Here is a 23,873-nt window from a genome sequence, read left to right on the forward strand (position 1 = left end):
AACGCTAAACTTGAACGCGGCCATCAGAAACCACACTCCTGGACGGAGAGTGAAAGTAAGGGAGGATTTCTCTCAGAACTCTGTTAAGCAGGAGTCTCGACCTAGAGGAGCAGCGCTCACTCACGGGCCTTGGGACTGTAGGAGACGGACCCTAATGGGCCGAAGACTGGTCTGTTGGGTTAGCACGGAAGAAAGATGGACCCTCCAGACTTGTAGAGGATACGACCCTCCCAGGGAGCTCAGCACATCGCTGCCCTCTCCGGATCCCTTTACTCACCTTCTTGATGTTGGATTTGGATGCAGGATGAAAGTCCTTTTTACACATGAAATTGGCGAATGACTTCCCCATCTTGGAGTCTGAGACGGAGAAGCCAACCGCTAGGTCGGCTAAGAACGTAAACAAACTCCGGGAGCGTCACCGGAACTGTTAGGCGAGCATGGGAGAGAACTTCCGAGGTTGGGGGTGACTACTTCCGTGCTTTAACACTTGGGGCCGCCCCTCCTGGTCTCTTCCGGCAGTTGCTTTTGGTAGCGGCCGCGGCTTACGGGGCGTCCGCGCGTGCGCAGCTGAGGTAAGCTGGGGCGCCCACTCTGCGCATCGCTCCCTCTCTCTAGGGTCGCGAGCGGCGGCGGCGGGCTCTGCTGCGCCAGCTTCGTTCCGAGCGCAGGCAGCCTGAACAAGCGAGGTCTCGAAGTTCGAGCCCAGCACTTTCTGGCACCGCGAACTCCAGTTGCAAAAATTTTCTTTTGCAATGCAGTTCCCATATAGAGTATGGAGGTAGTCTCTCGCCAACTATAGGACGTTTGTGAGACTCGGAAGATTGCTGTTACCAAAAGCACGGGAATAGATTGTTAGCGCCTCAAGAACCGAGGCTCTTCTTTTCAATTACTGTCACTGTTTAATAATTGTTGTTATTACTATGTATCTTTGAGACAGGGTCTCACCATGTAGCGTTGGCTGTCCTTGAACTAACAGAGCCGCCTGCCTTTGCCTCCCCAGTGCTGGGATTAAAGGCCTGTGCCACTACACCCAACTTTCTTGGGTTATTTCTAACCATGCAGAAATATGTTCACAAACATCGAGAATGATGAGAACACGTTAGGGCCAAGGGCTTTCTCCCTGGGTTTCTTAGTTGTTGTTAGCTGGTTTCTTAGTTGTTGCCACTATCCCAGTTCGTGTAGGCAAGGCTTAGTCCACTGATCTCTAGCGAGGATAGGAATGTGCCAAGTTACAACAGATGACAGCTTTCATTTGGGACGTGGCTGTATTCCAGGTTTTTTATCTTGTGTTATTTGTGACATGCTCCGAGTAACGCTCAAGCTTGGACTGCAGGCGTGCACCACCAAGCCGGCCTTTTCACCTTCAGGGTTTTACTAAATCTTTGAAACAACCCTATGTGCTGTTTTAATATTTATTTATTTATTTATTTATTTATTTATTTATTTTAGTACAGATGAGCCTGGAAAAAGGAGGAGGAAAATTAATAGCCTGCCTAAGTTATGTATTGGAGTAAAAAATTTAGACGGGCAACACAAAAGAAAAGCAATGGTACCTTTTCCCATCTTTGAAATGGTGAAGATCCTTTACTTGTCCCATGGTGAACTTGTTTCTTGAGTCATTTTGTTCATTTTGAAACACTGGCTAGCCTTAAACGCTACCTCATCCTGCCCAGTCCTGAGATTACAGGTGTGCTACCATATCCTGCTTTGCTTTCCTTTCAATAAAACATTTACTGTATTTATATTTTTTATTTTGTTTTAAAATAGAATGCTCCTGTATAAAACTATGCTAAGAATTGGTTCTTCTTGTTTGTTTTTCAAGACAGGGTTTCTCTGTGTAGCCCTGGGTGTCCTAGAACTCACTCTGTAGGCCAGGGTGACCTGGAACTCAGATCTGCCCGCCTCTGCTTCCCAAGTTCTGGGATCAAAGGTGTGCACCACCACCACCAGCAGCAGCAAGACTTGTTTCTTATAAAAGAAGGAAACTGGGTTAGCGAGAGCTCAGTGGTTAAGATACCTCATTGTTTTTCCCAAAGACTTGAGTTCAGTTTCTAACACACAGGTGCGCATCCACAATGCCTTACAACCTCTAACTCCAGATCCAGGAGGTTTGAGGCCCACTTCTGGCCTTCTAGGGCATTCCTATTCTTCTGGTAAACACACACACACACACACACACACAAATAGTAAAAATAAACCTTAAAAAAGATAAATAAGCGAACCGGCGGTGGTGCAGCCCATAAGGCCGTCTGCCTGCCTGCAGAAGGCACGGGCCCTCTGCACTCTCTCTCTACCCCATGGGTTCGAATCTGGAGCGTCTCCTCCCGAGTCTCATGGGTAAAAAAAAAGATAAATAAAAGAAGAAAACTAAAACTATGTTCTGAAAGCAAAATAAAAATAGGAGATTTTGAATGGTTCTCGAATGGTTCTACTGACTAGAATTTAAGATTTTCCAGATCACAGAGAAGAGGATTCCTGTGTCAGTTCTACAATCAGGGTTTCTAAGGAACAAATGTGAACTTCCCAAAAACATTCAAGTTGGAATTTTGTTTGTTTTGTTTGTTTTCTTACCCCTGACTGTCCTGGAACTCAGGGCTGGCTTCAAACTCAGAGATCCACCTGCCTCTGCCTCCAACAGTGAGAGTCTCATTAACATCTTTGCTGTTATTTCTCCAAAGTACTGCTTCAAAATTTCTGTCTTTTCAATATTATAGTCTCTGTGTGCATTTTTCTTTAATCCAAAGGAGACCTCCTCTGTAGCAATATTGGGAACATTTGTTTGTTTCCAATAAGTTGCTTTCTGTTTTGATTTTTGTTGGTTTCATTGTTGTCGTTTATGTTTAGGGCAAGGGCAGGGTATCTCTATGTAGCCCTGGCTGTTCCTAGCACACACCCTATAGATCAGGCTGGCTTCCAACTCAAAGAGATCCACCTGCCTCTGCCTCCCAACTCCTGGGATTAAAGGTGTGCACCACCACCAACCCAACCTTTACATAATTTTCAATAATGATAGAAAAACTAACAAGAGACCCTCCAGCTCCCAAGGATCCTGCTGTCCAGTAAGGGGCCTCATGCATACACAAAGACAGCAGCCTAGGGCATGAACACCAGCTGCAGGCATAGTGAGAGGAGTAGGAAGCAGTCAAGAGAGAGGTTTACACAGGAACCTTGACCATAGACTACAAGAAAGTGGCCCTTACTGCCATGTTATAAAGTAATACATGATTAATTACTAAATCATACTCTATTTTTTTTTGTAGTTTCTGCTATTTGTTTAAGACAGGTCTGACTGTATTCACTTGGCTGTCCTGGAATGCCCAGAAATAATATGATATTTAAAACTTTACTATGCACCCTTCTTAGGTATATGCCTTGGTCACAGAGAAAAGCTCTTTGTTTCATGTGTACTTAAATGTGTTTCCTCTTTTTTTTTGTTTTGAAACTTGTCTATGCTTTCACTTTTTTTTTTTTTCTTTAAAGAAATGGAACCCTATTCCTGTGACACTTTTGTGGCATTACCTCCAGCAACAGTTGGAAATAGGGTTATTTTTGGAAAAAATTCAGACAGACTCTTTGATGAAGTACAAGAAGTCATTTCCTTTCCAGCTGCAGTTCATAATGACTTGAAAAAACGTCTCAAGGTAGGTGAGATTCATGTTGCACTAGCAATATCTATTGTTTAAAATATCCATGGATAGTTTTATATGTATGACTGTTTTAACTGTGTGGATGCCTGTACACCTCATGTGTGTGCCTGGTGCCCAAGGAGGCCAGGAGAGGGTGTTGAATCTCCTGGAACTACAGTTCCAGACAGTTGTAAGCTGTCATGTGGATGTCATAGATTGAGCCCTGGTCCTCTATAGAGCAGCAAGTGCTCTTAACCACTGAGAAACTTCTCCAGCCCCATACATGGTTATTTCTTTCATTAGCTACCAATTGACAGAAGAGCATTGAAGTTAAAATTCAAGAATTTAAGGCTGAAGATAGTTCGAATCAAAAACAGACTTCTGGTCTTTTATTTCTGTAATTTAGAGGAAGGTGCTAAAATAATAAAACTGGTCTCTTTGCTCAAACATTTGAATACTTTCTATATGTTATATATGTTGGCTATGATAAGGGATTTTTCAAGTCAGTTTATTAAAACCTAGGCAACATCTTACAGAAGCTAAGACTATACAGATGGACTATGGATGCAGCAACCTCACGATAACGTAGGATGACTTAAATGCGGACTTAGGAGTAGTGCCTGAGTCAGCAGAGAAGAAACATCTACGCCAGATTAAAGGACAGGAATGGAGACTTGTCTCAGTGGGTAAGAGCACTTGTGGCTCTTGCAGAGGACTCAGGGTTCATTCCCAGCACCTACATGGTGGTTCACAACCATCCATAACTCCAGTTTCATGAGATCCAATGCTTATTTCTGTCTTCTGTGGTCTCCAGGCACATATATGCACAGAAATACATGCAAGCAAACTACTTATAAAATAACTAAATCTTTCAAAAATTATTTAGTTAGAGCTGGGGTTTCAGTTGATGGATCAAAAGAATTGAAATAGATTAGAAAAATTATTCCAGATTTTATAAATAACAGGTTTTTGTTTCTTTTTCTATAGTGCTGGGGGTCAAACCTATGACCTCTTGTATGTTAGGCACATATTCTAGCAATTGAGCCACATTTTCAGCACCGTAAATAAGTTTTGCAGTTCATCAAAAAGGTTTGTTAGGCACCTAATGCATACATTTTATATATATTTTCCTCACCTCTTATATGCACATTAAATAAAATGTCCTTTAAATTCTTTATTTAAAGAGTCTATTTACATGGAATTTGAAGATTATATTATCTTCTGTCATTATGAACTTTTTGGACTCTTGATCTTCTAACACTGATATACTTTAAATATAAGATTTTTTTGTATTCTATATCTGTATGTTTAAATGTAGTTCGTCATGTAGGTCAGGTTCTCACTCCACTGCGGTGGAGATGCCTCAGAGGTCACTGACACTGGAAATGTGGATCCCCGGTCACTCTCACCTGACTGAGGGTCTCACGTACCTATAATAATATGTCACTAGTCAGGACAGGCTAGACGTTGAACTCAAGGACTGCTTTCTTGCTCATCAACTCATATTAATGATTCTCCATGAAACAATTCGAAGATTAGTCACCATCACTCCTAAAGCAGCCCTGTTCATCCTCTTCCTGGCCTTAATACTTAATGTTTGTTGTCTCAGTTAATGGGTAAGTCTTTGGTTTTTGAATGATGCTCTGTCTTGATTTCTCTTTGTAACTGACCTGTCTTAGCAGGGCATATTATACTAGGACACACTCAGAAAATACTTAAACGATAAATGCTTTGGAGTCAATTCTGCGTGAGTTTTATTATGGAAAATTTTAATGTAGCTCCATTCCCCTGCCTTCATAGTGATCATCTCTTCCCAATGGTGTTTCACATTCTGGGATTTGGTAATTTTTCATATTTGGTTGTGTAGTTGTATGACTTTTTCTTTTTACAGTGTACTTATATAGAAGTTGATCAAGTTCCTGAAACATATGCTGTTGTCCTTAGTCGCCCAGCTTGGCTGTGGGGGGCAGAAATGGGTGCCAATGAGCATGGAGTCTGCATTGGGAATGAGGCTGTATGGGGAAGAGAAGATATTTCTAAGGAGGAGGCACTTTTGGGCATGGACCTTGTCAGGTAATGGTTATGCTGCTTTCTCGCTGGAGATGATGTGAGAAATGGTAACACCAGCCTGCATCCATGACTCTTCAATATCACTGATTAGTCTAAATGTGTAGCTCAGTCCATACAACTCCTACTGCACAAGCATGAGAACCTGAGTTTCATCTCATGCATCTGTAACAACCCCAGCATTGGCGAAGCAGAAGCACGCAGATTCCTAGGCTCGCTGGGCAGTTACTCTAGCTTAATGGGTAAGTTCCAGTTCACTGAGAGACCCTGACTAGTAAAATAAGGTGAAGTCCAATTGAGGAATCTGGCAGACTTCTACATGCATGCTTACACGCATGTACACCCTCAGATGCACACCCACATAAACAACTATATGTACCACACAAATACCTACTGACACCCATGCATACCCGTACACATCACTAACTGGGAGAGGGGCCAAATTAGAAATGAATTAGAAATGCCTGAATTGTTTTATCACATGGTTGGTTAATACCTTCATTTTACAAAGAAATATCTCAGTCTTAGAAATAAAAATAAGTTTGCAATAAATTGCCAAGATGGAACTTGACTTCAAAACGTTTTCATTGACTGGAAATGCCTTTAGAAGTAAGACTTTAACAGATTTTATTTTACCTGTTAACTTGCATTTTCTTACTTTGAGTGTAATTAATACAGTGTTTTTTGAATATGAAGTTAAGATGAGTAAAGGAAATGACTTTTAGTCTGAGAGCTTCGTTATTTTTATTTTAGGCTTGGCCTTGAAAGAGCTGACACAGCTGAGAAAGCTCTCAATGTCATTGTTGACTTACTAGAAAAATATGGTCAAGGTGGAAACTGTGCAGAGGGTGAAGAATTCAGCTATCACAACAGTTTCCTGATCGCTGACAGGAATGAAGCCTGGGTTCTGGAGACCTCAGGGAAGCACTGGGCAGCAGAAAAAGTCCAAGGTACGAACAACCTGTTTGCAATTTGGTTTATATAATTATGTAATTAATAAAATCTACACCTAACTGTAGATAATGCATTCACTTGCCTTTCGAGATTTATAATCCATTGCATTAAAGGATAAACTGCAGAGCAAGGTTTAAAATAGGAAAGAACAGAAAGGGAACAAGAACCATGGTGAGCATTCGTACAAAACTTACCAGGTAGGGTTAACTCCACAGCAGCTTGTGGCTGATAACGGTGTGGTGGTGGTTTTTTATTTGCTTGCTTGTTTGTTTTTTCTCTCTTTTTAACCACCCCTTGTTAGCTCTTCCTTTTCTATCTTTGGACTGAATTCCAGAATTGTATCATGTGTAAGTATAGAGGTAAAGGGAGGGAGTTTGCCTGGGATGGATGGCTTCGGATCAGTGTTTAGAATTGGATGTCATTGAGTAAATGCAGTTTGATTGCTTTGGAATTGATTTCTCCGGGTGATTTATTTGTGGTCATATATTACTCTTATTTCTTCTTGTGTGTGTTTCTTTGTGACACAAGTGCATGTATATATGTGGGGGGGGGGGACGCAGGACCACCGTGTACAAGTGAGGGTCAGAGGACAACCTGTGGTGACTCATGGTCCCTGTTGTTTATTGCTCCTGCGTGTACTTGACTGTCTGAGCCACGTGCCTCTGGGGATTTTCTACCATTGCCTTCTGTCTCACCACAGAAGCTCTGGGATTGTAGACACTACCATCATCCCTGACTTTACCTGAGTCCTGGGGATTAGAATTTACATATCCCATTAAGCTTTCTCCACAGCCAGTCCTCTTAATTTCAAGTGAAGAAATCCAGAGATAGAAAGTAACTTAGTGTGCTGAGTGAAAGCTTCATCCCCATTTCCTTGTTCTGTAGAGCACAGCCGTTGTGTGGAAACATAATCTCATGCTTCTTGTGCACTGACTCTCAAATCTCCTAGTTTTCCAAAGGAGATAAGAGATACCTGTAAAAATACTAAACAGAGGTTACCCAGTTGATGTTGTGCTTGTCTGGCACACACAAGTCCTAGTGTGATCACTAGCAGTGTGTAAAACTGAGAGCAGTGGCACACAGCTGAAATCCCACCATCTGGGAGGGATGGAGGCAGGGAAGAGCAGAAGCTCAAGATCATTGTCTGCCTCACACAGAGTTCGAGTCCAGCCTTGGACTCAGGAGCGCCTGCCTCAATTAATTAGTTAACTAACTGGGTGAATGATGTGGACCCATGGTACTGTGACCATTAGAGAAGGGAAAGTCACTGTGAGCTTCTGGAGTTGTTCAAAAGGACTTCACAGGGAGCCTGTGTTGGAAGAGTTGAGCTTTGCCTTCAAAATAGGTTCTTGCCAGTTACTTTCATGAGCTGCTGCTGCTGCTGCTTCGTCTCCGTCTCCGTCTCCTTCCCCTTCTTCTTTAGATTTTATTTATTTTATATATGTGAATACAGAGGAGGGCATCAGATTCCATTACAGATGGTTGTGAGCCACCATGTGGTTGCTGGGAATTGAACTCAGGACCTCTGGAAGAGCAGTCAGTGCTCTTAACCACTGAGCTACCTTGCAGCTCTATTTTCATGGGCTTTAGATATGCTGTTTTTATATTTTAAGTTTGGCCTTTTTCTATGTATTAATAAAATATATAAATTAAATTTAGTCCATTTTATTATTACACTGATTGGCTTGGTTATATCAATGGTCACTTTTTCTTTTATTAAACATGCTACCTGAAAGGCAAAGGACTATAAATACTATTGAAAAACGTCTTACCTGGTCACGTAAAACGAATGCCTTCCTGGGTGTGATCGTCCTGTTGAGATAACCTTGCTAGTCCTTTCTGTCCTCTTAAGAAGTATATTGTTGCTTTGAGTATCTCCAACACAGAAACGATAGGTCTCGGATAGATTGCTAATCACCTGCATCTGGCCACTGAGTAATATGTACATGTATTGAAATGATAAACAAAGTGTCCTGCATCATATGAGATACAAATGAACTATTGATAACACGACAACTCTTCCTAGATTAGGCTGAGTTAGAAAGGCCAGAAGGCAGGACAACAAGATGGCTCAGCAGGTAAGGGTACTTGCTGCCAGCCCTGACAACCTGAGTGAGTCACACAACACACAACAAGGTGAAAGGGTGACCTCTGCACACATACACAGGAGAAAACAAATGTACATTTTAAAAAATTTAAATAATTTTTAAAAAGCCAGAAGGCTATTTACTGTACTATTCTATGTCCATAACATTCTTTTAAAACAGATGTGTCTGTGGGCACATGTGCTGTGGCATGTCTGTGGGCACATGTGCTGTGGCACATGTCTGTGGGCACGTGTGCTGTGACACGTGTGTGGGCACATGTGCTGTGGCATATGTCTGGGCACGTGTGCTGTGGCACGTGTCTGGGCACGTGTGCTGTGGCATGTGTCTAGGCACGTGTGCTGTGGCACGTGTCTGTGGGCACACGTGCTGTGGCATGTGTGTGGCAGTCAGAGGGCAACTTTGAGATTCAGCTTCCTTTTTCCATCATGTGGGCTGTGGGGATCCAACTCAGATGGGTCAGCTCGTGGCATGTGCCTTTACCCAATATATATAAACTCAAGATTGTGTGTGTGTGTGTGTGTGTGTGTGCGCGTGCGCGCGCGCGCATGTGCTGGTGCATGTGTGGTTTTAGATGCCAAGTATACCTAGAGCTAATGAGTCATTAGGATCGGGAGATGCATGGCTCTGGTTTGAGAGGGTAAAATGATGGATGGATGGTCCAAGGATTCTTTTTCTTGACACTATCAATACCAATGTTCTTTTTGTGATAATATTCTATAGTTTTTAAAATGCGATGGGTAGAACCTGAGTGAAGTGTATACACTATCTCTCTGGATCATTTCATGTAACTGCATCTGAGTCTACAGTTGTCTCAGAGCTCGTTTTAAATTTTAATTAGTTGTTTAGAATATGCAGTAGATGTACATGGTAAAACTTCTGTTGAAATGGCGGTTGAGAATCATAATGAAGAGATAGATACTTTATGTTAAAGATAGCTTTTCTTCTCCTTTCCATCCTTTACAAATAGGAGTTCGTAATATTTCCAATCAGCTTTCCATAACAACCAAGATTGACCGGGAACATCCAGACATGAGAAACTACGCTAAGCAGAGGGGCTGGTGGGACGGCAAAGAGGAGTTTGATTTTACTGCGGCATATTCTTATATTGACACGGCTGCCATGATGACTTCACCAAGCAGATTCTGTCAGGGCTACAAGCTTCTGGATAAACACAAAGGTAAGTTTAACATTTAAATAACATTTTAAACATTGAGTTTTGTGCAGATATAATGTGGGAATGATCTCATATCTAGTAAAAATATGGTTTAAATAAAGCAAAGTATTAGGGTAGTATACACTATTTTTTGATATGTGTAAAGCATTAAACCATTGTAAGAAAATACTGATTCTTTTGAGGGTCAAGTGCAAATTCTCAATCCTCAAGAAACTTTCTATTTTTTTAAAAAAAGAATTTGAATTAGATAAATAAATAAATACAAATTTGAATTAGAGTTCATATATATATATCCCTGACTGGTCTAGCATTCATGTGTAGACCAGGTTGGTCTTGAACTCATTAGAGATCTGCCTGCCTCTGTCTTTCTAGTGCTGGGACTAAAGACATGCACCACCACACCTAGCTAAACTGTTACTTATTTTAATTAACTTTTAACAGTAGTATTTTTGTTTGTTTATATGTTTTATCCTTTTTGTTTGTGTGTGGCTTTGTATATGCACGCATACATGTTTAGGTGTGCACACCCATGGTTGTGCATTTGGAGGCCTGAGGTTCAATGTCTTCCTTAGTTACTCTCCCCCTGGGTTTTTGAGACAATCTCTCATTGATTTTGGAGCTTACTGTTTCAGTGAGGGAAGCTGGCCAGCAAGCTCCTGAGACCCTGTCTCTGCACCCCAGCACTGAGGTTACAGGTGTGAGCTGCCACCTCCAGCTTTTTTGGGTTTGGGGATCCAAACTCAAGGCTTACAGCAAGTGCTTTCCCAGTAAGCCATTTACCCAGCCCATGTATCTTACTTAGTCAAGTGTTCTAGTGCTGTGAAGAGACACCATCCGTCAAGGAATCACTTATAAAAGAGGGCATTTATTTGGGGACTTGCCTACAGTTTTAGAGGGTCAGTCCATTATCATCATGGTGGGAGTGTAACAGCATGCACCAGCCAGGCATGATGCTGGAGAAGTAGTTGAGAGCTTTATTGTAATCCCCAGGTAGCAAGCAGAGAAAGACAGAGACAGAGACAGAGAGAGGAGAGAAAGAGAGAGAGAGAGAAAAAAAGAGACAGAGAGACAGATACACCCTGGGAACCTCAAAGCCCACTCCCAGTGCCATACCCCCTCCAACAAGGCTACACTGCTTGATCCTTTCCAAAGAGGATTGTCTTAGGCAACCCCTGTGGAAAGGTTGGTTGACTCCCACAGGAGTCTCCACCCACAGGTTAAGAACCATTGGTCTAGCTGAATCAGTCTCTAAACATGGGGTAGGGACCAAGACAGGAAGATACTTGATGTTGACCTCTGACCTCCATCTGTGTGCACATGTGCACTCATGCTTCTGCACAACCACCTGCCCTCACAAAGCTGGAGATCATCAGTTACATAATTAAAATGGAGAGGAATGAACCGGATGTGAGGATCCACCATTTGGCAGCTGAGGCACAAAAGAGTTCGATACCAGTCTGGGCTGTGTATAAAACTGTCTCAGGCAAACATGATAGAAGTGAAAACGTTGATAACCCCAAGGTTGAGGGTAACCAGACAACAGGAAGACAGCCTCCTAGAATAGTACAAATTAGTAAGCTATTACATTGAAATAATTGTCATATTTAACTACAGGATAACCAGATCACAGACCTGAAATGCATGCCTGAATATAGCAGTGGATGCATGTGACACAGACTTCATTTTTTTCAAGTGTGATGTACAATTCTTCCAGTTTTCAGTGTTTTGCCAAAAAGAGTAAATGTCTTTTCAATAGTTCCCATATGAAATTGTCTACTGGTGTATTATGTTTAAATTTCACTCTAATTTTTTTTCTAGATAAAGAGCCTACTTCCTTCTTTCCATCTGTCCCTAGCTGATAGCTATTAAGAGTGCTGCATGTATATCAAATTGTGTCTATATCCATGCATGTATTCTAAGTAGCCAGCTTAAATTGCCATGAAATTGCACCCTATGTTTTACGTTCACTTTGCTGAACCTGCCCCCATGGTCTCAGTACTTATCCAATGCTTGCTAGTGGATCACTTACAGCTACCCTACTCAAGAAGTCATGCAAATCCTCCTTTCATTTTGAGAATTGTAGGTTTTGAATCCTGAAAACATTTTTATAATACCTGTATTATCACGGTGTTACAGTTCTGACATTGTTTTTTATTAAAACTTGCCATTTATAGGAATTTAGACCTGAATCATTTTAAATCTCACTAGATGTTGAAGCCTGGTGCCTGATAGGTAGGTGTGACTGGTGGGGTTTTGCTTTATTGTTGAGTCTAATATCAAGAGCTCAATGTAGATGTTGCCCTCTTTTCTTCCCAGTATTATTTAAGATTTGCTAAAAGATAAGCCCCTCTAACAAGTCATCTGTAAATTCAGTAAGGCCCCTTTTGAATTTGAATCATGCTATACCATGCGGGAACTAGGTAAGAGCATGTATATGTATATCAAATCTGTTGCCATTGATATAAAATGGTTGGTAGCTTGTATCGTTAACAGTAGCACTTTAGATTCTTCCATAGGAAAGTTAATATCCTTTCTCACTGAAGCATCAAAAGATCATAATTTGGACACAGATGTGCTGTGAACTTCTCTTGTGAAGCCCAGATTCAAGAAGAGGAAGAGGAAGGTTCTCACCTTTTAGATTGTCTTTGTGAGTTAATCCAGGGCCTGGTGTATAGTAAGTACATACACTGTATTCTTATATGCTTCCAGTCCCAATTTTTGTAGGGTTTTGTGAGGAAAGGAAAACCTGTAGTTAGTCAACCATAGGTAAATGAAGATTATTTGTTTCTTTAGAACTAATTTTAGTACAAGAAACATTTCCACACAAGAAATCCTAGTGTATCTAATGGCAGAAATTTTATTTCACTTTTCTCAATTTTTAAAAAAATGTAATTAAAATATAATTTCATAGCTGGATGGAGGTAGTGCACACCTTTAACCTCAGCACTCAGGGGGCAGAGGCAGGTGGTTCTCTGAGTTCAAGGCCAGCCCAGTCTACTGAACGAGTTCCAGAATAGCAAGGGCTACAAGAGAAACCCTATCTTAAAAACAAACAAACAAAGAAACAAAAAAATATATATTTATAATTTTATTGTTTTTCTCCTATCTGTCCTATGTATGGCCACCTCTCCCTTCCAAGTTTATGGCCTCCTCTTTAACTATTGTTACCATATACATACAAATAAATCTACATAAAACTCCAGCCTGCTGAGCTCAATGTCACCTGCATGTATGTGTTTCTAGGACTGACCACTTAGTACCTGTTAGGGCTCGTTCCCAGGGAAGACTTAATCACATCCCCCTCCCCATAAACACCCCACCCCACTCCACCCCATCTTTTTCTGTCAGCAGTTCTTGATTGCCAGTAACTCTTCATCTAGGGGATGGAGCCCCATGGGATTTCTTCCATCTATATTGGAATGTCAACATTCCTTGGAATTGCTCAGGTCTTGTTTAGGCAGCCATGTTGTTGGTGTTTTGTGGGTATAGCTTCCCTGTTACAGATAAAGGGCACAGTCTCACAGCAGATTTCTTGGTCTTCTAACTACAATCTTTTCTCCCCTTTTATGATTGTCCTGAGCCTTGGGTACAAGAGCTGTGTTTTAGATTTATCAACTTGGACTAGGCAGCCCACATTCTGTTGTTCTCTCCATTTTGATTAGTTGAAGTTTTCTGTAATAGTCTCTTGCCACAAAAAGAATCTTCTTTGATGAGGGGTGAAATTTGTACTTATCTGTGGGTATAAATATAAATATATAGAATGTGGTTAGGCTTTATACTAGCTTAGGAAATGGTGGTAGTGGGTCCTCTAGTATCCATTGCCCCACTAGCCGTGTGTGGAGTTGGCTAGATTTACAGTAGCAGGCATGATTTTCCCTCCTGCTGAGTAGGCTTTGAGTCTAATTAGACAGCTGTTGGTTACCACCGAGGTGTTAACAACAGACATGTTACTACTGCACTTTGAGGGATATGTCTGTGCTGGTTACTGTGGCTCACAGGCATCATAGCTGGGTAGGACTTCTGAGTGCTTCCTTCCCTCAGCAGCTTGGGACTCTGAAAACCAGTCCTCAGGGAGGAAGCTTTTGAGTTAGTTCCAGCTCAAATCTGCTGAGTCCTATGTCCAAAATATGTGTTGTCTTTGGCATTAGGAACTTGATTTTCAACTTCTGGGAGGCAACCAATGCCAGCAGCAATAGGCTGTATTATTTTGGGAATCATGTAATGCCCTGACCAACAACTTGAAAGGAGGTCTCTCATACCTGTTACTGGTATGGGTTTTTTTTTTTTTTTTTTTTTTTTTTTTTTTTTTTTTTTTTTTTGTTGTTGTTGTTGTTGTTGTTGTTGTTGTTGTAAATAGTCTGTGGCTCTTGAGAGGGTGTTTTACATTAATTTAAAGCTATTCTTGTTGTAGACTGACTATGTCCGTTGCTGTTACTAAGAAACCGGTACTACTTTAGGGTAACAGGAGGCTGACCTTTTTGACAAATGAGAGGCATAGTGGTGAAGTGGGTAAAAGCTTACTGCTGGCTGTAAAGAAATCCCTGGGGTTAGACTGCTCTCCTTCTAAGAGCACCTCTTTGAGATCTGAGAAGGAAAGCCCACTGCTTGAAGGCATGGATCTGCACCCCCAACAGTCGGATGAAGGTGATTAAAAGCCTGTTCTAATACTGTGGATGAGCCTTTCTCTCTTTGCTGTTCAGTCTTTCAGTTTGAATAGTGAATCCAGGACCCTGTACCGGCTAGACACTGAGATACATCCTAACCAAAAACCTGACTTTCTGTGTTATAATTGGTTCTTAAAGCAGTTTCTGATTTAAAGGTATTATGAAACACAATGTAATTAATCAGAAAGTAGTTGTTAAGGCCCTTAAAAAAAAGAGATCCCACAAGTGCCATAGGCCTTAAGATAGCTTTATTTGAGGATCAACTGAGAGGCAGGAGTAGAAAGTGGTCCAAGTGTCCAGTTGAGATCCCGGAATTCTGCAGTCTTCACAGGAGAGAATGAACAGAGCAGATCCATCTCAGCTGAGTAGAAATATCTCTCTGCATCTTACTTATGTCCATAAGATCATTAAATCTTCTGTGTAAGAAAACAAACCTCCATGCAAAAGCAAACAAAAAGACAGAATTCAAATGTGGGGACTGAAGAGATGGTTCATAGGTCCTGAGTTCAATTCCCAGCAACCACATGGTGACTCACAAGCATCTATAGTGGGATCTGGTGCCCTCTTCTGGTGTTCAGGCATATATGCAGGCAGAACACGGTACTAACTAACTAACTAACTAACTAACTAACTAAATAGTCTTTTGTTTTGTTAAAAGAGCAAGAACAGCAGGTGCTCTTAACCACTGAACTATTTCTCCAGGTCCCTGAATAGGTTTCATCCTGTCCTCCACACTGGCTTTTTATTTAGTTGATAAATAGTTGGTATTTGCTCTTGCTAGACAGACATGGTAACACAGTAGCATACATGACTTATCTGCTATTTGATTTTGTGGCTGATATAAATACCGAGACACAGGTCTGTAATGAACATGCTCTTCACCATTTGTCTTCGCCCTCTTGGTGCTAGAGAATCAACACCAGCATGTATCATTGTATCTTATTAATAAAGAAAAAGCCTATGTTTGTAAAATATATGTATTATTCGATGGGTTTTTAAATGATTTCCTCAGGAAACATAACTTTTGAAACAATGGTGGAAATTCTTCGAGACAGACCCAGTGGCATCAACATGAAGGGAGAGTTCCTGACCACGGCAAGCATGGTTTCTGTTTTACCTCAGGATCCCAGCCTTCCTTGCATTCATCTCTTTACAGGGACTCCACACCCTGAGAGGTAAAGTCTTCCAACACTGTAACCACGGAGAGGTCACAGGATGGGATACAATCATTAGTGTTTACATGATTTTGTCAGTACAATTTTTATAAGCAATTATGTCTTTTTCAAGTTTTAGTTATTATTTTAAATTGTACGTGCTTGTGACATGAGTGTGCAGAGACCCGAGGCATTGGCTTATCCGGAGCTGGATTTACAGGGGGTTGTGAGCTGCCCAAGGTAGGTGCTGGGAATTGAATGCAAGTCTTATGCAAGAGTATTACCACTGAGTCATCTCTCAGTTCCTCAGTATGAATCCTTATTACATAAATAAGGCTGTAACTTTTAATATACTGTCTGGATTCTAGTTTGCAGTTTCTCTGTGTGTAACTGTTGTCATTTTTATAGGAGAAGGCTCATGGCTTCTTCTGTGTGGTTATCCTTTTCTCCACAGCATATTTAACATTGTCAAGAAGAGAAGTAGATCATCTTTCTTACTGATTCCAGACTTTATACCATGCAGTGATAATAACAGTGAACAGCTGTTGTGGTAAATCTCTGACCCAAATAAGTCCGGTCAAGGAAAACACAACTCAATATTTATGATTATAAACTGCAAGCCTAGATTGGACAGATTTACCATTGCACTACTCTATTCCCCAGCTATGAGATCCCTTACAACTTGCGGTTTTTCTAGGCCACGTTCTTCTCCTCCGTTGTCTTTCCACCTCCAGCTCCTCTGTTGACTCCGTTGCCGCTCTCCTATCAACTTCCTCTTCTGACTCCTCCCTTTTCGACTCCTCCCCTAAGCCATTTTTCTCCACTTCCCCTTCTACTGCCCAATCACTGGCTCTAGCCTTTATTTTACAAATTCAATTGGACAGAAGGTTCACAAGATTCACTCCTGCGCCGCAGCCCCTCCCCGGAGTGGAACTACTGTCAAAACAAGGGGCTGGGGCTATCCACAACACACAGCTTAGGTGATCTCATACAGATTCACTTAGGTACCCTATTTAGAACACACACATGCACAATTTAAAATATTATTGGTTCTAGTTAAGTGTCCTTAGGGCTTCCATAACATGTCTTGATTTGAGTCATTAGTATCTCTTATATAATTTAATGTATGTTACATTAGGAACAATTTTATCTTTATTCTTCTCCAGCATTACAGTTTTTCATATTATTAATGTGGTGCTGATTTTTTACATAAGTCATAACTACTGTCTGTGACACTTAGGATTGCCTTTACCTTGGCAAATGACAAACTTTTCATTTTCTGATATTCTTAGGGTGCTGGGCCAACTGGTGGGTCTTTGGGAATACAAAGCTAAGCATTGTCTTCTTGCCTAAATGCAAAAGGGAGACGATCCTGAGAGTGACTAATGTGGTGGGGCCAATCACAATACAAGCATTATTATCAGATGCCTCAACTACAAGGAATCTACAAAGACAAAATAATTAATTTTTTATATTTTGATATGCAAATTCAACAAAGACCCTTTCTTCTAGGTCTGTTTTTAAGCCTTTCATATTTGTACCACATATTTCACCACTGTTGGATACAAAATCACCAACATTTGAACTTGAAAGGCCAGTGGCAAAGAGGTCATATGTCAAGCCTGACAGACGACACCTACTCTACCAAAACCATCAACAAGCCTTGGAAATTATAAGTAACAATAAGGTATGGTTAAGTTATAGTATTTATTGTTTCATTTGGAATAGTTTAAGATGTGATTCAATTCATATTTTGAATTTTGGAGTGTTAGCTTTCTTTTTATCCTTCATGTAAAAAAATAGAGTTAGAAAGTTACTCTCAGACTGATGAAGCAATGTAGCTTTTCCTTTGGTTAGGAGCATGAAGCCAGTGTGGTAGCACATACCTTCTTTAATCCCAGCACTTGGGAGGTAGAGGCTGGTGGATCTCTGATTTCAAGGACAGCCTGGTCTATGAAGTGAGTTCTAGGACAGCCAGGGCTACACAGAGAAACCCTGTCTCCAAAAAAAAAAAAAAAAAAACAAAAACAAAAAAACCAGAGAAAAAAATAGTATATATGTGTGCCGCATGCCTTTAGTCCTAGCGCTTGGGAGGCAGAAGCAGGTGGATCTCTGTGGTTTGGAGGCTAGCCTGGTCTACAGAGAGAGACCGTGTCTTGAAAAACAAAAAGAGTATGTATGTTGACTCTTTAAGAAAAATTTAGAATTTTGAACATAGTAACAATAGCTAACAATTACTGAACACTTATTATATATAGTTTTGTATGTCTCATTTAATCTTTATAGCCATTTTTATGAGGAAGGTATTATTATTTTATTATTCTGATGAAGATTCTGAGGCTGGGGGGAGTTGCTTAATTTGCTCAGTATACATTCCACACCCAATACTACAAAGTCTCTGAAAGGCACTTTACCTGGTCTTTGTATATAATGTTCTTAATCCCACAGCCCCACATTAGAATTACAGTGATTCAAGGGGCTGGAAGTCAGTGAGAGCTTGCTTAGCTGGCGTATCTAAGTCCCCAGACTCAAAGTACTGCCAACAAGCAGATACAACTAGAAACAGCAATCAGTTTCTGTAGACCTGGAAAAAGGTTTTTGTTTGAGCTTAGGCTTATAGTTTTGAGACAGGGTCTCATTGTATATTCTCGACTAGCTCAGAATGTGCAGTGTACACCAGGATGGCCTTGAACTCATAGGCATCCTCCTGCCTCTGCCTCAGGAGTGCTGAGATTAAAGGTGTTTGCTACCATGCCCAGCTCCGTTTTTTGGTTTGTTTTAATTGTTGTTGTTATAAGAATAGTAGATCCTCATTATTTTAAAACTTGAAGCAATTTAGAAAGCAATATATCACTTGAAATAGCATCTCCAGAAATAGACATGAATTTATTTTGTGGAACAGATCAAAAGATGACTTTTTTAAAAAAGATTAATTTATTTATTTTATGTATATGAGTACACTGTTGCTCTCTTCAGACACACCAGAAGAGGGCATCAGATCCCATTACAGATGGTTGTGAACCATCATGTGGTTGCTAGGAATTCAACTCAGGACCTCTGGAAGAGCACCCAGTGCTCTTAACCACTGAGCCATCTCTCCAGCCCCCAGAAGATAACTTTGTAATATTGTACCTCTTCACTTCTCCCTAATGTTTCCCCCAACTATAGAGATAGGAAAACAAACAAACAGACAGACAGACAAGCACCCCATAGATAAAAAGGAAATGGGAGAGCTGTGTAAGGGCAGGCACCAAGTCACTCCCTATAAAAACAGCAGCCATCTTGTGTGTGTCTCCCCTATCCCTACCACCTGTTGACTGTCCTCATCACTGTCCCCAGCCCTCTTTGTACGTTCTGAGACAAAGCTCATTAAGTTGCCCAGACTGGTCTTGAAGTCAGTCTATAACCCAGGCGGTGCTTGAGTTTATGGTCCTCTTGCCCCAGCAGCTGAGATTCTAGGCCCTCTGGTCCTTGATGCTTTGCTCATTCTCCTTGGCAACACCTGCCCTGGCTTGTGCCTTGCTCCTCGTCCACACACCCTTCACTGTTCATGACAGCACTCAAGTGTTCATAGCCTTTGCCCTATAAACTGCTCAAAGGAAGTAGGTTTTATGGCAGTATTAAATATTTGGTAAACTAAATTGAATTAATTTAAAAGCTATTACTGGTTTAGACTTTAATGAACATTATGGATTGATACTCTAAAGTAATGGAAGATAGAATTTGAAGGAAACGTCACAGAGCTGGGGTCTACTGCTTTTCTAAATAACTACTTCTGTGCTTTAAGGAGAGTCACTTCTGTGATAGTTTTAATTTGCATTTCTTGATTACTAGTGTGGCAGGAAATCTATGCGTACTGTCAGATTTTCTCCTCAGTGACTTAGCAATTTTGTTTTTCCTTAGCTTATTTCTCAATTGATTTTTGAGTCTGTCTTTTGTTTTTCCTCAAGAGGCAATAATTATTAACTAATACACACACACACACACACACACACACACACACACGAATGAATGAATGAATGAATGAACGAATGAATGAATAAAGATGGTTCTTGCTATGTTGCCCAAGTTCTACTCCCACTCTTGAGTTTAAGTGGTCCTCATGCCTTGGCTTCCAACTACAGTCGGATGCCACCGTTCCAGCTTATGTCTCTTTTTTAAAATGTCAACTGACATTAAACATTTATGTCAAAAGTTTTATTTAGTCAGTTGTATTTGTTGTTTTCTTTTTTCTTTTTTTTTTTTTTTTTTTTTTTTTTGGTTTTTCGAGACAGGGTTTCTCTGTGTAGCCCTGGCTGTGTCCTGGAACTTACTCTGTAGACCAGGCTGGCCTTGAACTCAGAAATCCGCCTGCCTCTGCCTCCCAAGTGCTGGGATTAAAGGCGTGCGCCACCACTGCCCGGCTGTTGTTTTCTTAAGGCATCTTGATTCCATTCTTCAAAATACCTGCCTTGCCTCATAATAAATAATTTTTTCTATATTTTCTCTTGATTATATATGGTTTTTAAGTGTTTATCAATTTATAGGTAGATGGATGGATAGATAGATAGATAGATAGATAGATAGATAGATAGATAGATAGATAGATAGAGGCATGCATATGCCATAGTGTGAGTGTGTGTGTGTGTGTGTGTGTGTGTGTGTGTGTGTGTGTGTGTGTTAAATTAGAGGACAGTTTCAGGAGTTGGTTCTCTCCTTTGATCATGGAGGTCCTGGGGATAGAACTCAGGTAATCAGGCTTGGTAGCAAGCACCTTTATCCACTGGAGCCATCTTACTATCCCACATATGTGTATTTTTTAAAATTAATTCTCTAGGACTGGTTGAAATGTCTCAGCAGGTAAAGGCACCTACCACAAGACTTGAGTTCAGGCTCCAGTACCTGCATGGTCAAAGGAGAGAACCAGCTCCTACAAGTTGTCCTCTGACTTTCAAAGTATGTAGGCTCACTCATACCCACACACACACACAAATAAATAAATAAATAAAATTTTACAACATTTAGTTTCCTAATCCATCTTGAATCTGTTTTGTATATCAGGAAGGCAGGTATTTCCCCCTGTTATTACAAAATGCAGTGCTTCCTGGAGCGGGGGCTGCACGCAGCTTCATGTTGGAAATCAGTTTCATGGCACTATGTCCCGTAATTGTTCAGGTTCTAAATGGTGCTTATACCGTGTTCCTTCTTTCCTCTAGACTCAAAAGTTGATACCTTTTCAGCTATTAAAAATTATTCCTTTTTAAGTTGGAAACATGAGTTCAGAGGTAGAGCCTTTGTCTAGCATGTTCAAGGTCCTGGGTTACATCCCCAACAGCACTCATAGGAAAAATGCTTCTTTCTCTGGACACACCCCCCACTTCCTGGAAACAAGAAGAAAATATCTTTAAATATACAAGCTCTAAATCCACAAAAAGCATCTCAGTCTTGATTTCCAGCACACTTCTTCATATTCAAAGTGAATTTTCAGTTGTTATGTTCTATGCTTCCTGTTTATTGGTACTATGTGATTGTTCTTGTATTTTCAGCTAAAATAACTATTTTTGTATCTCTGTATTAACTGAATCTAGAGAAATGATTTATTTCTTTTATTGCTTTTTCATTCTTTTGCATCTACAGAATAGGAAAGTAACTAAACCAATAGAAACCAGAATGAACAGACCTTGCCAGTGGATTGGATTTTGTTAGATTCATATATGCATCTTGACTTTTATTTATTTGTTTGTTTGTTTTCATTAGGGAAAAAGCATGACAATATTGGACAACCTGAGGAAGCTGGAAAAAGAAGTGTTTGAAGAGATAGAATCAATCCTCCAAAACAGACATCTCGACCTGGATAAAACTATTAATCTCTTTCCTCGATATGTAAAAGATGAAATTAAAATTTATCAGTCAAATATTAGTTCATAATGATCATTTAAGTGGTCAAAAATCTTCCTCACTGCCCTGGTAATGATACAAAGCTACTTTAAGGAGATCTGATTATTTTTTGATTGATAAAAACCACAGTAATTAGTATTTGGTTGCATAAAGCATGAAACATAAACATGATGCATGGGCTATGCTACCATTATGTGTTATTAAGAAAGCTCAAGGCTTTTTTTTTTTTTTCTTAAGCAGTGGAAAGTGTGTCAAGTGTGTTTTTTTGTGCTTTAGGCAAATATTAACCAGCTTCAACTAAACAAATGTCTAGATTTACGCTGTGTGACACTGCCACACACTCTGCAGAAGCCCTTTCATTACACTCAAAAGTGTCTAAGGTTTGGCTAAGCAGCAAACTCATCGCTCTAATTGTTCAGCTTTTCTTCTCCCTCATCCTCTCAGAAACTATTAGTCCTTTTGTTATCTGTGTAGCTTTCCTTTTCCCAGAATGCCAGGTAGTTGTATCTTACAATAGGTCTTCTGGGATTGGCTTCTTCAACACACAGCTTTCACCATGCCTGTCTATGCTGTGATAGCTCGTTTCTTCTTAACATGAATAGTGCTTTCAGTTGAGTGTGTCACTACTGAAGAGCCTCCAAATGTGAGTAAACATCCATGTGTGAGTTGCTGTGTAGGGTTCAACCCATGTTGGAGGGAACTGAGGTACTACAGATCCTATGGTGTGCGTGAGAAACCACCATGCTGTCTTCTGCACCCTGCTGCAGCACTGTCACGTCCTGGCCAACTGTCGATGTGTCAGGATGTGTCACACACATTCTGAGTGTGACCTCTCACTTGCGTAGGTAACAGGGATTGAAGCTCTGGCCTTGCACATTGTTTTTCAGTTAATCTGTAATTCCAACCGGCATATGATGCTGAGTTTCTTTTCGTATGTTTATTTTCCATGTGTGTACTTTCTCCAATGAGGTGTCTAGATCTTGGCCCATTCTTTAATCAGGTGCTTTTTATTTATTTATTTTACTAAAGAGTCTAAACTTTCTTCTCTAATTTAAAATTTTTATTTTATGTGTATGAGTGTTTTGCCTCTCTATGAAGCACATGCCTGGTGCCCTCAGAGGGTCTGAGATCCTCTTGAACTGGAGTTAAAGATAGCTGTGAGCCACCATGTGGGTGCTGGGGACCAAACCTAGATCCTCTCTGCAAGAGCAAGTGTTCTTAATCCTGAGCTCTCTCTCCAGCCCCTCCCAGCACTCAAGTCTAAACCTCTTAAGAGCTCCTTGTTCATAGGATGAAGTCTCAGCCCTTAACAAATGCCAACAATAGATACTTACCTGCTTGCGCCTCCCTTTCATACAAGTAGTTCTTTTTAGTCTTAGAACTTGCTAACAAGTGAGTTTCTTAGGTGTTTTCCGTCCACAGAATAAGTTTGTATATGGCTCCAAATTAGTCATACATTTAATTATTTCATAGTAGAATAGAAGTTCCATGAAAGCCCATTGTTCAGTGTTATATTTGGATGCTTTGATATTATTTAATATTTGCTAAATGAATATTCAAATACCAGTGAAAAGAATTTATACATAAATGTAAGGTTGAGTAAATTAGCTAGCTAATTTATCTGTAGCCACAGAAGTCTTAAACTTATACAAGGATTATATGGATATGTGATTTTCACTGCAGTGTACTCGGTGTGGATACTTACGTTGGTAATTAATACCTTGGAATGTATTTTAGAAATTTTAATGTTTTCTTAAATTTCATCTGTTGCAAAAAAAAAAGTAATAAACTTGTTTTACATAAAATTGGTTTGTTTGATCTTTGATAAAAATATAAGTTTACATATTAAGCTCCAAAACATTTCCTTAAAGATAATTTACACAAAATGAAATTTTAGAAGCAGAGTTTCTTTTTATAAAAGTGATTTTTTTGTTTGTTTTGAGACAAGGTTTCTCTGTGTAGCCCTGGCTGTCCTAGAACTCACTCTGTAGACCAGGTTGGCCTCAGACTCAGAAATCCACCTGCCTCTGCCTCCCAAGTGCTGAGATTAAATGTATGTGCCACCACTGGCTGGCTACTTCTACACAGTATTTTACAAAATACTTTTACAATGCTGGACCACACGTTTAATCCCAGCAGTCAGGAGGCAAAAGCAGGCGGATCTCTGAGTTTGAAGCCAGCCTGGTCTACGGTGTGAGTTCCAGGACAGCCAGGATTACAGAGAAACCCTGGAACAACAGGTTTTTATC

At 40.4% G+C, this 23,873-nt stretch overlaps 2 protein-coding genes across 5 annotated transcripts in view; one reads left to right on the forward strand and one right to left on the reverse strand.

Moving 5' to 3' along the window:
- Cirsr (corepressor of RBPJ and splicing regulator) overlaps positions 1 to 505 on the reverse strand; it is a 28,441-nt gene extending 27,936 nt beyond the window's left edge. The window contains exon 1 of one of the 2 annotated variants that reach the window (XM_076928904.1): positions 278 to 505. Coding sequence is in view for 1 of the 2 variants with exons in the window: in XM_034494245.2 (XP_034350136.1) it covers positions 278 to 349 (72 nt within the window). In the remaining variant the exon portion in view is untranslated. The remainder of the gene's footprint in view (positions 1 to 277) is intronic. The other variant, XM_034494245.2, reaches the window with a different exon arrangement.
- Scrn3 (secernin 3) lies at positions 483 to 23,429 on the forward strand. 3 transcript variants are annotated; one of them, XR_013108645.1, is made up of 8 exons: positions 483 to 572; positions 3,481 to 3,641; positions 5,518 to 5,699; positions 6,447 to 6,643; positions 9,723 to 9,932; positions 15,606 to 15,768; positions 15,881 to 15,987; positions 17,260 to 17,434. XR_013108645.1 is itself a non-coding variant. In XM_034494246.2 (8 exons), the coding sequence occupies exons 2-8, from the start codon at positions 3,483 to 3,485 to the stop codon at positions 21,652 to 21,654; spliced, it is 1,257 nt and encodes a 418-aa protein (XP_034350137.1). In that variant the 5' UTR covers positions 483 to 572; positions 3,481 to 3,482; the 3' UTR covers positions 21,655 to 23,429. The 3 variants fall into 3 exon arrangements, 2 of the variants coding, with proteins under 2 accessions (XP_034350137.1, XP_076785020.1); XM_034494246.2 differs by lacking the exon at positions 15,881 to 15,987 and adding an exon at positions 21,484 to 23,429; XM_076928905.1 differs by lacking the exons at positions 483 to 572; positions 15,881 to 15,987 and adding exons at positions 1,667 to 1,687; positions 21,484 to 21,665.
- The last annotated feature ends 444 nt before the right edge of the window (positions 23,430 to 23,873 follow it).

This window comes from Arvicanthis niloticus, chromosome 2, assembly GCF_011762505.2.
Source record: "Arvicanthis niloticus isolate mArvNil1 chromosome 2, mArvNil1.pat.X, whole genome shotgun sequence".
NCBI classification, from domain to species: domain Eukaryota; kingdom Metazoa; phylum Chordata; class Mammalia; order Rodentia; family Muridae; genus Arvicanthis; species Arvicanthis niloticus.